This window comes from Erinaceus europaeus, chromosome 12 (genome assembly GCF_950295315.1).
Source record: "Erinaceus europaeus chromosome 12, mEriEur2.1, whole genome shotgun sequence".
Taxonomy (NCBI): domain Eukaryota; kingdom Metazoa; phylum Chordata; class Mammalia; order Eulipotyphla; family Erinaceidae; genus Erinaceus; species Erinaceus europaeus.
The window spans coordinates 49,941,846-49,955,720 of NC_080173.1; the positions used below are offsets into that span (position 1 = coordinate 49,941,846).

Here is a 13,875-nt window from a genome sequence, read left to right on the forward strand (position 1 = left end):
ATTCACATGCTGTATGACTCCAAGTATATGACTTGGAAAAAGCAATACTATAGGACCAGCAAAAAGGTCAGTGGTTGTCAAGGGTTCTGGGATGAGGGGAAGTGCTGGATAACTAAAGCATGGGGATTTTTAGGGTGGTAAAACTGTATGAAAACTATGCATGATGTATGAAACTATAATAAGCACAGGTAGCTATGTATTTGTCAAGACCCATAGAATTATACAAGAATGAGATTTTAAAAATATTTATTTATTTGGATAGAGACAGAGAGAAATTGACAAGAGGAGTGGGGAGATGGAGAGGGAGAGAGAGAGAGACAGAGAGAGACACCTGCACTACTGCTTCATTGCTTACAAAGTTTTCCCCTTTACAGTTGGGGATTGGGTCCTTGAACCCAAGTCTTTGCACATTGTAACAAGCACACTCAACCAGGTGGGTGCCACCACCTGCCCCCCAAAGAATGAGCCTTAATGTAATCTGTTATAAATTACAGTTACTACTGATATATCAGTTTTAATTACTTAGAACTGTATAACACAGGGCTGGAGAAACTGCATGATGGTCATGTAAAAGACTTTCATGCTTCAGGCTCTGATCTGAGTCCCCAGATTCAATGCCCAGCATTACATTAAGCCAGAGCTGAGCAGTGCTCTGGTCTCTCTCATAATTTAATAAGTAAATATTTTAAAAAATGATACAATATTAATGTAAAATGTTAATTACAAGGGAAACTGGGAGGAGGGCACAAGTTGGATGAGCACTAAAATTCCACTACTCAATTAGTCTATAAATATAAGACTATATTAAAAATAAATCCCACTAATTATTATCATTTTTAATATTTAACTATTTGCTGATTGATGAGAGAGAACCAGAGCATCATGCTGGCATATATGATGCTGGGACTCAAATTCTGGACCTCAATCTTGAGAGTCCAACACTTTATCATTGAGTTACCTCCTGGACCACAAAATTCTAATTCTTTTTTTAAACTAAAAGCGAAAGGACCAAAAGAAATATTTTTTAATTCTAATTACAAAGGTAATTCATATGCTTTTGCATAATATGTTATTTAAAACAAATTAATATATAGAAGTATAAAGTTTTTATTATATATCTTTTTTATCTTAATATAGTCTTAAGTACAGAGCAATAGAGTCAGTTTGTAAACAACAGCACATTTCATTCAAAGTTATCCATTAATACTTATTTTCCTTTGTACACCAAAGTTATGGGGTTAAATGCCTTCTTGGAAATACCATGTCAACTATCTTTTTTAAAGTTTCTAAAATACATACTTTGCAATATTTGGTTCTACAGATATTAATGAAACTATCCATGATACTTTGGTATGTGAAGAACTCATCTCATGTCCCCTACTCCACAAGCAAGTCACAATGCTTTTCACCTCTAGTCTTAATACTGTGGCTTTTGTTTGATTTCTATGGGCATGATTTAGCTGCGTAGGTATGGACAGAAACACAGGTCTGACAAGTAACATCAACATCAGGGCTAAATGTCCCAGGACTGCAAACCACTGCAAAAGAGAACACACAGAACAGACATTAGAATTTTGGGTAGAGGAAGTCAGGTGGCAGTGCAGCAGGTTAAGCGCACGTGGCACGAAGCGCAAGGACCAGCATAAGGATCCCAGTTCAAGCCCCCGGCTCACACCTGCAGGGGAGTCACTTCACAAGCGGTGAAGCAGGTCTGCAGGTGTCTGTCTTTCTCTCCCCCTCTCTGTCTTCCCTTCCTCTCTCCATTTCTCTCTGTGCTATCCAACAACAACAACATCATCAATAATAACTACAACAAGTAGGGCACCAAAGAAAAAACCCAGTGGTGAGGGGTAGACATGTAGCTTTCTGGGCCAGTGGGGGGTGGGAATGGGCGGGAGGGATGGGTCACGGTCCTTTGGTGATGGGAATGGTGTTTATGTACACTCCTAGCAAAATGTAGACATATAAATCAGTAGTTAATTAATATGAGAGGGGGAAATCAATTGTATGTCTCAAAGGTTCTCAGGAGACAAACTGAATCTTTTTAATAGATAGGCTACGTATTTGATATGCGGACTCTCTCAAAAGCCTAGACCAAGTAGATTGGAGGCTTCCAATAGCACAGCTATATACAAGATACTGGGTACTGTACAGCAAACCATAACAAAGGGACTTTTCAAAGTTAACCCAATTAACAAATAATGTGATGATAATATTAACTATTGATTGTCTTTTTGAACCCTAAGACAGCAGGAACCTCACATCTTCACTATAGAGCCCCTACTTCCCCCAGTCCTGGCACCCATGGATAGGGCTCACTTTCCCGTATGCTTCTCCCAATCCATACCAAATAATATTGCATCCGCCGATCACAACCTAACCAAAGCAACGATTGCCATCTCAACATGCTTCACCTCAGAGTGTATCCAGAGACTTCACGTGTGGAATGACAACCCTTCAGCTTCATTACTCGGGTGAGACCTTTCCTTTTATAGTACACTCTAATTTCATCTCAGGTAGTTCACTTTCTAACAAAGTCCCATAACCTAGACATACACCAGTTTCTGTGAGAGAGAGCGTATGCGCACACGTATCCATAAACTACTGCAAAATATATACCTGAAAGCAGGATTACACTAGAGTTTGCAGTGAGTACCTCCCCAACACTTCCTCTCCACTATTCCAATCTTGGGATCCATGTTTGCTCAACAAATTGTTTGGCTTTGTATGTTAACTCTCTTTTCAATCACCAGGTTCCAGATGCCACCAGGATGCTGGCTAGGCTTCCCTGGATTGAAGACCCCACCAATGTGTCCTGGAGCTCAGCTTCCCCAGAGACACACCTTACTAGGGAAAGAGAGAGGCAGACTGGGAGTATGGACCGACCAGTCAACGCCCATGTTCAGCGGGGAAGCAATTACAGAAGCCAGACCCTCTACCTTCTGCAACCCTCAACGACCCTGGGTCCATGCTCCCAGAGGGCTAGAGAATGGGAAGGCTATCATGGGAGAGGGTGGGTTATGGGGATTGGGTGGTGGGAATTGTGTGGAGTTGTACCCCTCCTATCTTATGCTTTTGTTCACTAATCCTTTCTTAAATTAAAAATTTAAATAAATAAAAAAAAAAAATAACTACAACAATAAAACAACAGGGGCAACAAAACAAAAAGGAAATAAAGAAAAAAGAAAAAAAAATTTGGGTAGAGATATTTAAACTGGGTGCAGGTAGATAGCATAATGGTTATGCAAAGAGACTCTCATGCTGGAAGTCTGACATCCCAGTTTCAATTCTCTGCATACCATAAGCCAGAGCAGAGCAGTGCTCTGGTAAAAATAAATAAATAAGGGAGTCAGGTGGTAGCGCAGCAGGTTAAAGTGCAGGTGAGTCGCTTCACAAGCGGTGAAGTAGGTCTGCAGGTGACTATCTTTCTCTCTCCCCGTCTTCCCCTCTTCTCTCTATTTCTCTGTCTTATCTAACAACAGTGACATCAATAACAACAACAATAATAACTACAACAATAAAACAATAAGGGCAAAAAGAGGGAATAAATAAATATTTTTTAAAAATTAAAAATAAATATGTATATACATTTTAAACCAATAATATATATTTTGACTTATGGTCAGGTAACTAAGTTGTGGGGTATTATTTATGAGTTTCAAAGTCTGTATTTTGATGAAGGTAGAAGAAATTTAAGAATCCTATTTTTCTCTTTAGTAGCAGCAATTTACAGTATTTTCTGCAGTGCTTCACTTCTACATCCCTACTTCTAGTCTTGCAGTTCCTATTTCCAATTCTGTTTTCTGGATAAGATCATTCTGGTTTCTTTCCCAGTGTGCTAGCTTAAGTCAGAAAACTTGGAAATGCTTTGCAATATAAAAGAATATGAAGAATTAATGTACATAAAGAAGATTGTATTTAGAAATTTGGACCATAAATTTTTCTTTTCTTTAGTTATATATCTTGCCCCCCCACCATAGATTTTTATAAGGAAATCTCTCTATATATAATAAAAGCTGGCTCAGACCTGGTACAATGTGGGGGCACCATGCAAAGGGGAAGCTTGAGGTAATTTTTTTAAAAAAGTTAACTCAGCTGGACTTGAGTTGTCAAAAGTGTTTTTAGTTGTGGAAAAGAATCACTATATAGATTTAAGCCAGTTATTCTAAGTGAATAACTAATCTAGTCCTCTAACCAAATAACCAAAAATTACATTTTATAATTACCACAACAGCTAGCGCAATTACTATGTAGACCTTCGTTCTTTCCAAAGCCTGGACGACAGCTATCCATACGGACTACTTGAAAACTGTGGTCCACAAAATGCATGGCTGGTATAGTTTTATTAAAATCATGGTAGTAAATATTTGCTTGGCTCCTAAAAAATTCTTCTATTCGATCTCTTGCCTAGGATTTAACAGTACCAGAGACAAGTACAATTACTAAACTGAAAACCAGATTTCTCCTCCTGTATCAGAGACAATGAAATAAACGGTCATGCTTAGACACACATGAATTCCTAAATGTTATTTGTTAATACTAAAATTAATCTACCCTTGACCTTATTGTCATTCATACTGTGTAATTGTTAAGAAAAACAAAACTGAGGTTAAAAGACTCTTCTTTGAATTGATTACAACATGTTTATCCCACACATAGTTATTTCCAATTATAAAGAGCTGAGCAAAACAGATACCATGTCTTTCCTCTACCAAAAACTATGAGCTAATGACATAATTTTATTATTTTTTAGCATAGTCTAATAATAGCTAAAGCAGAGTGTTTCCCAAAAATCATGTACTATACTAAAATATGGGCTCAGGAACTATTGCTAGAACAGGGTAGTAGAGGATTTTTTTTTTTTTCCTCCAGGGTTATTGCTGGGGCTCAGAGGCTGCACTAATGAGTCCACTGCTCCTGGAGACCATTTTTTTATTGGCTAGGACAGAAAGAAATTGAGAGAGGAAGGGAATAATATAGAGGGAGGGAGAAAGACAGACACCTGCAGACCAGCTTCACCACTTGTGAAGTGACCCCCCCCCCTGCAGGTGGGGAGATGGGGGATGGAACTGGAATCCTTGCTTTGGTCCTTGCACTTAGTACTATGCGCTTAAGCTAGTGTGCTACTGCCTGGCCCCTTGGAAGAATTCTTTAAAACTGCAATTTTTAGTCCTTGAGGATGACTGAAGAAAGACCAATTGTTTTGACTAGAATAGTTGTAATTTGGGAAAGAGCATTGACTTTAACACTAGAGTTACATGTTCCTGAGGGTTTTTGTTTTTGTTTTCTAAGCTACTACTTTACGGGGAAAAGAGACTAGGGATCTATCTTTCTATCTTTGATACCTAACATTGACCTGGGGAACTCTCTAATATTACAGATATACTTATTCCAAAACGTTGTGAGATAGCCAATCTATTTAAAAAAACTAAAACCAAAAATCAATTATTATGATTATTAAGGAATAATTATTGAGGAGGCCAATAGATCGCTCCTCTGGTAGAGCAGCTGCCTTGTGAGAGGCCCCATGTTTGAGCCAGCCTTCTCACTAAGTGGGAGCACCAAGGGGGCTCCATGGATGGAACACTCAGTGGTACCACATATACATGAGGCAATGCATGAGACCATTCCTTAAGAATATATATAACAATTTAAATCTACTTATGAAGCTGGGAGATAGGTCACCCAGTAGAGCACACACCTTACCATACATAAGGACCTGGATTCCAGTCCTGGCACACATATAAGCACCATGCCTGGCAACTGAATGGGTGGTGGAGCAATATTGTGTGGTGTCTCCTTTTTTTCTCTTTTCCTCTCCGTCCTTCTCTCCCTCTCTCTAAAATTAAAATGAAACCAAACCAAACCAAACCAAACCAAACCAAACCAAACCAAACCAACCAAACAAGAGGAGCAGTAGAATCACAGATGCAAAGCCTTAGTGGCTCCCCTGCAATCTGCTTGCTTAGAAATGTAGCAAACACATTCTGTGTGTGTGTGTGTGTGTGTGTGTGTGTGTGTGTGTGTTCATGGCCTTGTGCATGTGTGATTTCACCACTTTGGGCTGATTTTTCATTCAGATAGGGGCAAAGACAGGGAGAGATGGCACACCATGTTTCCTTTGATACCATAGAACCTTCCATGAGTTCAAATCCAGGCTGTGCACATGATAAGGTCTGTGCCCTACCCAATAAGCAAGCTATCTCTCCAATCTGAGAAATGAAATTTTGAAGAAACTTAAAAAAATTAATCGAACATTTACACAGTTTTAAAAATAGATGTACTGATTAGACAAATACTTTCCCTTTATATCAAATGCTCACCAGGAGGATATTACGATTTGTGATATCTTCACAGTCAACAGAATCATTACATGTGCCTTTCCACCCTGGTGCAAAAGGATTAACTGGGGAGGGAAAAAATGGTATTTTCACAAAAGGATTCTAAAAAGTACCAAACATTCCAATGAAACTCCAAATGCTGAATTTAGTGTGTATGTATGCATGTATTTCATCTCTGTAATTCTAATAACAAATTAAGGTACACAAGTCTGAATCATTTATACATTATCATTTTACTCCATCTGGGGGTTAACAGGAGTAACTACAAGACTTTGCAACGAATACAAATAAATTTGGTTTGGTTCCTCCCTATCTCCCCCACCCATAATACTGGTTTCTAAGAGATAAGCAACGATATATTTGAAGGTAAATAATTAATGTGTTAAACTTTAAAACCATTACCAAGTTAAGACCAACAATATACTTTAAGTGACTAACAAATATTTATGGCCAACTATTTGTAAAATATTTTAGATTAATACAATAACTAGTTATATGATTTATTACTACTATGACTTAAGACTAAACCTATAAATTGAAACCTTTTTTTTTTTACCTTGAAAAGCTATAAACAGCTCATGTACAAGACCATGTTTTGGAATTTTAACAAAATGGCATTTATATGATGGTTCTATGACATGGCATGACAAGTCAGAGATTAAGTTGTCCAAAATTTTCTTCAGTACTCTGAAGAGTAAGTCATTATATTTTCCTATACAAGACTTTGTGGTAAAACGTACAGCCATCTGATATGAATAATCAGGTTCTCGATAGGCTTTCAAAAAAAAAAGGTAAGAATGTAAATCAATATTAAATCACTAATAAAAAAGAGGTAAGAATACAAGCAATTATTTTAACGTCAATATACTCTGCCAAACAATTGTCAACAAACATGTAACAGTTAACCTCTTCAGTCTTGCAAATCAGCAATGTTTATTTAATAAAATGTTTTATTAAATAGTCCTCAAAAAGAATACAAAGCTATTAACTTTAAAGAAAGCCTGTTATTTTCATCTGATATATTATCTACTCAGTTTGAGAAGTGGCTTCTATAGACTGGCCAAATAAGATAACAGTTTCAAAAAGAAAATGTGACTGGGGAAATAGTTTGACTGACAGAATATCAGTTTTGTATGCCTGAGGTTCTTAGTTCAATCTCTAGCACCGCATGTACGGGAGTAGTGTTTCGGCTTCTTTCTTCCTCTCCCTCTCTCTCCCCTTCTCTAGAGCCTCTTCCCTCATATGTAACAAAAATAAATCTTAAAAAAAAAAAAAACTGAGGATCGGGAGGTAGCACAGTGGGTTAAGCGCACATGGCTCAAAGCGCAAGGATGGGTGTAAGGATCCCGGTTTGAGCCCCTGGCTCCCCACCTGCAGGGGAGTCTCAAGCGGTGAAGCAGGACTGCAGGTGTCTGTCTTTCTCTCCCCCTCTCTGTCTTCCCTTCCTCTCTCCATTTGTCTCTGTTCTATCCAATAACAACAACAACAATAATAATCACAGCAACGATAAAACAACAAGGGCAACAAAAGGGGGGGGAGATAGCTTCCAGGATCAGTGGATTCATGGTGCAGGCTCGACCAAGCCCCAGCCCTGGAGGCAAAAAAAAAAAATCCATTATATATAAAAAAACAAAAAGATTGAGGGGAGAGTCTTAAATTGTGGAAAGTTGTTGTTAGTGTAGTCCAGTGAAATGGATAATTAGTTTGCTTTTACAGAATCTATTAGTTCTAAAATTACATGGTATAGTTATAATATAGACTTTACTTGCATATATAGATATTAAAAAAATAGAGGATGAAAGAGGGCTATTTAGAGCATACTATGTAGATGCTAACTTAGTTTGTTTATTTGAGGGGGCCTAGTGGTGGCGCATCCTGTTGAGTACACGTTACTATGAGCAAGGACTCAGGAGTGAGCCCTGGCTCCCCTCTTCAGGGGGACACTTCATAAGTGGTGAAGTAGGTCTGCAGGTTTCTATTTCTACCTCCCTCTCCCCTTCTCAATTTCCCTCTGTCCTATCAAATAAAACAGGAAGAGAAAGGAAAGATAAAGAAAAGGAGAGAAAAAAAAAACTGAAAAAATGGCCCCCTCCCAGTGGATTTATAGTGCCAGCACCAAACCCCAATGATAACCCTGGTGGAAATAAAAGGAAAATAAAAAAAGAAAATAGTTTATTTGATCAAATATATCCCAAATATTCCACTTCATAATAACAAAGAACAGACTATCTTCCTAAATGAAGAAAGACAAACTAAGCTCATTAGTTCTTACCAAAGATCATAAAGTCGTATCTTTGCTTTTCTATATTTTCTTCTTGGGTTTCTGCTTTGATTTTCTTATATGAAAGAGTACATGTGTAAAGTCCAGACAAATGCTCCAGAAAATCTTTCACAATCAACTTTCCTGTTTTAGTTATATTTATTCGATTACTTCCTAGACGAGTACAATAAGTTACTTGGTTACTTAACACATAACAATTGAAAATTATTTAAAATACTTAAAAGAGTTATAAAAATTAAAATAATAAGGTTCAGATCTGGAAGATGTAACATATTTGTCTAAGTATGGAGCAAGTGAAATGGAACAATTTGCAGTTTTCTCCTTTCAACAAATGACTGTGCTTTTCTTACACACTCACATCATTAAAAAGATATTAAGACCAAATAATTTACCTGTTAATGCCTTTTCATTAGGCCCAATCCAAAAATAAGAAGGATCCACTGTTTCTTTTTTAGCACGTTTAAAATCCATACAGACAAGGACTGGACTATTGTGGTGTAATTTTACATATATTTTCACTGTGACAAAATAAAATAATGTGTAACTTCATTATGTAGCAAAATTAAATGAAGAAATACACGTCCCACCATATTGGCTCAGGTGCTCTTAGTTCTTTGGACTTCAATATTTTTTTAAGAATCAGTATAACATTTTAACATTTAGAAAGCTTCTCTTTCCTTCCTTCTTTCTTTTTTTCTCTTTCTAGCTCTCTCAATACCAGAGTTTATGATGGTGCTGGGCATTGAACCTGGGACCTTTGGCACCTCAAGCATGAAAGTCTTTTTGCGTAACTATTATATTTTCTCCCCAGAACAGCTAGAATCTTTTTCTTTTTTTAATTTCTTTTTTTGCCTCCAGGGTTATCGCTGGGGCTCGGTGCCTGCACCAGGAATCCACTGCTCATGGAGGCTGTTTTTTCCCTTTTGTTGCCCTTGTTGTTTATTGTTGTTGTTGTTATTACTATTGTTGGATAGGACAGAGAGAAATGGAGAGAGGAGGGGAAGACAGAGGGGGAGAAAAAGATAGACACCTGCAGACCTGCTTCACCGCCTGTGAAGCAAACCCCCTGCAGGTGGGGAGCCTGGGGCTCAAACTGGGATACCTAGGCCCATCCGGTCCTTGCGCTTTGTGCCACATGCATTTAACCCTGTGCGCTACCACACGCCCCCCCCCCCCCCTTTAAAAAATTTTTAAGGAGAGATCGTTGTTGTTGGATAGGACGGAGAGAAATGGAGAGAGGAGGAAAGACACCTGCAAACCTGCTTCACCCTTGTGAAGTGATCCCCCTTCAGGTGTGGAGCCAGGGTCTCGAATCCGGATCCTTGTACTGATCTTTGAGCTTCAGGCCATGTGCACTTAACCCACTGCACCACCACCCATCCCCCTTTTTCTCTCTCTTTGATTTTAAATTTTATTTATTTTGGCTATAGACAGAGAGGTTGAGAGGGGAAAAAGGGAGATAGAGAAGGAGGGAGCGAGACACCTGCAGCACTGCTTTACCATTGGTGAAGCTTCCCCACTGCCGGTGGGGGCCAGGGACTTGAACCCAGGTCCTTGCAGTGTAATGTATGTGCTCAACCAGACAGACACCCCCCCTAAAGTCCTTCTAACTTCTCATAGTTTTAAAAACTCTAGGTCACTAGAATTTTTAAAACGTGATATAACTTTATGAAATGTGCATTTTAATATAAAATTAGAACTCAGTCAAAACATTTTTTGAAGAGTAAGTAGAATCAATTTAAAGATCAGAAAAGGATTTGGATTTGGCTGCAAAATATCTCTAAGGAAAATGTGATATTTAATTATAACTGTCCTGTTGAGAACGACAATGAAACTGATATGGGAAGATTTTCTGCAAATACCTTTCCAGTTGTGGATCTGGTGGAGACAGAAACTATCTGCTTGGAACCAAAACAGTCCCACATGATGTTAATTTAAACAATTATTTATTACACGTTCGACAGAGTTTCAACACACACACACACACACACACACACACACACACACACACACACACACACACTCTGGTACAGGCAATAGGATGGAACCTCACATATGCAAGTCCAGTGCTCTACCACTTGATCCATTTCCCCATCCATCAACAAGATATTGATTTTTTTTTTTTTTGCCTCCAGGGTTATTGCTGGGGCTCAGTGCCTCCATCACGAATCCACTGCACTGGAGGCTATTTTTTCCCATTTTGTTGCTCTTTTTTTTTTTTTAATGGTTGTTGTGGTTATTATTGTTATTGCTATCATTACTGTTGGATAGGACAGAGAGAAATGGAGAGAGGAGGGGAAGACAGAGAGGGGAAGAGAAAGACAGACACCTGCAGACCTGCTTCACCGCCTGTGAAGCAACTCCCCTGCAGGTGGGGAGCCGGGGCTTGAACCCGCTGCGCTACCGCCCGACCCTCAAGATGTTAGTTTTTAAAGCTTTCTGAATGCCAGGCTCTGAGCCTCCCACATGGTGGTGGCAGGAAGGATGCGTTTATGTGTGCCCTAAATGAAGACCTCTCAAAGCATGCATGTCAGCGGTGCGAGTGTTATCCTTCTGGGCGCGTGGAAACGTTTCATACATCGATACAAGCCGCTCAAGCTCGGCCTTAAAGATGTGTCACTTTTTCAGTTATTTAAGAAAGAGAGATGGGGCCAGGTGGTTAAGCGCACATGTCACAATGCGCGACGACCCAGGTTCAAGCCCCCGGCCCCCGACCTGCGGGCGGGAAGCTTCCCAAGTGGCGAAGCAGGGCTGCAGGTGTCTGTCTCTCCTTGGCTTTCTTTCTCATCCCTCTCGATTTCTGTCTCGATCCAATAAATAAATAAGAGAAAGGAAGGAACGGCGGGAGAAATAAAGAGATGAAGGCGCCCCATGCGATCCCGACATCTGGAGGCCCTGCTCTCCGGCCGCGGGGGAGGACGAGGTGCGCCGAGCGCCCCGCGGCTCCGAATTACCTGGGTGTCCTGGCTTGCCGTAAATGAAACCTTTACTCGTGCTCTCAGAAAACCGCTGCCATGCAACTGCGGAGGAAAGAAACCGTTGACTTTTCAGGGGGGGGGGGGAGAGGAGCAGAGAGACGGGCGGGGCGGAGGAGGCGGGGCGCGGGGAGGGGAGCCCCGCGGGCAGAGGTGGGAGCCCCACCTCCTATGAGGTACCAGAGCACCGCAGAGAGAAGCACCCACGCTCGCATGGCGGCTCAGGGGCTAGTGCTGAGGGAGGCGTCGAGGGATGGGCTCCTTCGTACATCAACCACAGCCCAACGCCTCTCCATGTCTCCTCCGCGTTGCGGAGCAAACCGCTGGGGTCCAACACCCTACCGGTCTGTCACGGCGGCCGCAGGGGCCTTGCCACACGGCGCATGCGCATGCGTGCTCGGCCCTCGCTCACAGGGCAGATCACGCGGGAAGTGAGCGCTTTGCCTCTCGGGACCACGAGATAGCGGCCTGGCTGGCCCTCGCCGTTTTCCCACTCTTGGAGATGTCTCTGAGAAGCCCCAGATCCAGATCGAAGAGGAAGGGAAGAGGTGTCATTTTAGTCTGAGGGGATGGAGGAGAAGAATGCTGTGGGTTTCTAATAGAGGGGTCTGGGGAGTTCGACCACCACAGGACCCATGGGTTGGAGGTACCTGTGGGCATTTTCTCCTCTCTTTCCCTCCGATTTGCCACATGGAAGTTTCTTGTGCCTTTCTTAGGCTCTCTAACACTGCAGACTCTTCTAAAATATTTCTACACCCAACTTTTCATGAAGACGGAGCCAAAGGAAAGAAGGAAGCTCCAGCTTTTCCTAAAGTGGAGGCTAAAGCAAAAGCTTTGAGGAGCATGAACATAGTGCAGAAAAGTGTCCACAGCATCAGTGGATAAATAACTAAATATAAAGGAAAAAGAAAATCTGTCACCCAACTTCCCATGGCCAAAGGCAATGAGACTGGGAAGACAACCCAAGTATTTTCTGAAAAGTGACCCTGGGAGAAACAAACTAGACCACTATGTCATCATCAAGTTTTCCCTGACCATCAACTCAGCGGTAAAGAAGATAGAAGACAAGAACACATTTGTGTTCATTGTGGATGTCAAGGCTGGTAAACACCAGCTAAAACAGGCTGTGAAGAAGCTTCATGACATTGCTGTAACCGAAGTCAACAACCCAGATCAGACCTGGCAGAGAGAAGTCGGCTTATATTTGATTGGCTTCTGACTACAGTGCTGTGGAAGTGGCCAAGAACTATGGGTCATCTAAATTGAGTCCAACTGGCTAATTCTATACACGTGTTGTTGTTGTCATCATCATTATTATTTAAAAAGCACTTCTTCCTAATTTTTACTTGATTGCAATCTTCTGTCCACTGTGGTCCACTAAGATCGTAAAAAACCACCACTGTGCCAATTCAGTGTCTCCAATGACTTCACAATTGAGAGGAATATTAATCTTGATGTTTAAATTAAATTAAAAAAATAATGTGATGCTGAATTCTGAACATAGAGTCTCATGCATGCACCCTATTACAGAACTACCTTCCTGGTCCAAATTTTATTTTATTTTATTTATTGTCATTATCTTTATTTGCTGAGTAGACACAGCCAGAAATTGAGAGGGAAGGGGGAGATACAGAGGGAGAGAGGCAGACAGACACCTGCAGCACTGCTTCACCACTTGCAAAGCTTTTGCCCTGCAGGTGGGGACTGGGGGGGGGTGTCCTTGCACATTGTAACAAGTGGACTCAACCAGGTGCACCACCACCCAGCCCCTCTATCTTATTTTTAAATGAGACTTCTTTGTTGTTTTCATGTGACACTAGGGATGAACCCAGGACTGCTGCCTTCTAGGTGGGTAATCTACTGCTGAGCCATCTTCCAAACCCCTAATCTTCATTTTTTAACAAGTATCTGATGATGTTCAAAGACAACTCCCCCATGCTAATTTATCTAGCTTGTGAAGTGGCATTGCTTTCTAAAATGGGCCCAACTGAAAGGTAAGGTTCCGCCCCACACACACCTTTTTTTCTTTCTTTTTTTCCTGTTGGGCTAGATGATAAGGCAAGATCATCTTACTTCAAAAGAGACTAGGCCCACCTGTTCATGGTTCTTGCTTGGCTACTAATTTGGTGACCTGAAAGACCCTATCTGCTGTCTATTTCTTAGCAGGGAGACACTCTTAGTGGTGGTTTTGAGTAGGCTGGTGTGTAGTAAGACCATGGTTCAGACAGGGTGCAGAATGATTATTTTGGGTGAGATCAAGATTTTTCAGTTTTATTTC

General features: G+C 40.7%; 1 protein-coding gene across 3 annotated transcripts; it reads right to left on the minus strand.

Moving 5' to 3' along the window:
• Window positions 1-1,087: 1,087 nt before the first annotated feature.
• Window positions 1,088-11,949, minus strand: ZPBP2 (zona pellucida binding protein 2). Of its 3 annotated transcripts, none has more exons than XM_060202429.1 (8): window positions 11,778-11,947; window positions 11,577-11,642; window positions 9,015-9,140; window positions 8,614-8,775; window positions 6,898-7,116; window positions 6,324-6,406; window positions 4,227-4,407; window positions 1,088-1,538 (listed from the first exon to the last, which is right to left on the minus strand). In XM_060202429.1, exons 1-8 carry the CDS (start codon window positions 11,866-11,868, stop codon window positions 1,444-1,446), a joined length of 1,023 nt encoding a protein of 340 aa, XP_060058412.1. In that variant the 5' UTR covers window positions 11,869-11,947; the 3' UTR covers window positions 1,088-1,443. The 3 variants fall into 3 exon arrangements, with proteins under 3 accessions (XP_060058412.1, XP_007531076.1, XP_060058413.1); XM_007531014.2 differs by having other exon boundaries at window positions 11,764-11,896; XM_060202430.1 differs by lacking the exon at window positions 6,898-7,116 and having other exon boundaries at window positions 11,778-11,949.
• Window positions 11,950-13,875: the final 1,926 nt, after the last annotated feature.

Bases quoted from the DNA above. Each gene is read 5' to 3' on its own strand.
- ZPBP2 (XM_060202429.1), bottom strand. From the start codon at position 11,868: ATGTACGAAGGAGCCCATCCCTCGACGCCTCCCTCAGCACTAGCCCCT. The intron at 11,643-11,777 runs GTACCTCATAGG...TTTCCTCCGCAG, and splicing joins CTTCTCTCTGCGGTGCTCTG to TTGCATGGCAGCGGTTTTCT. The intron at 9,141-11,576 runs GTAATTCGGAGC...ATTTTGTCACAG, and splicing joins CGGCAAGCCAGGACACCCAG to TGAAAATATATGTAAAATTA.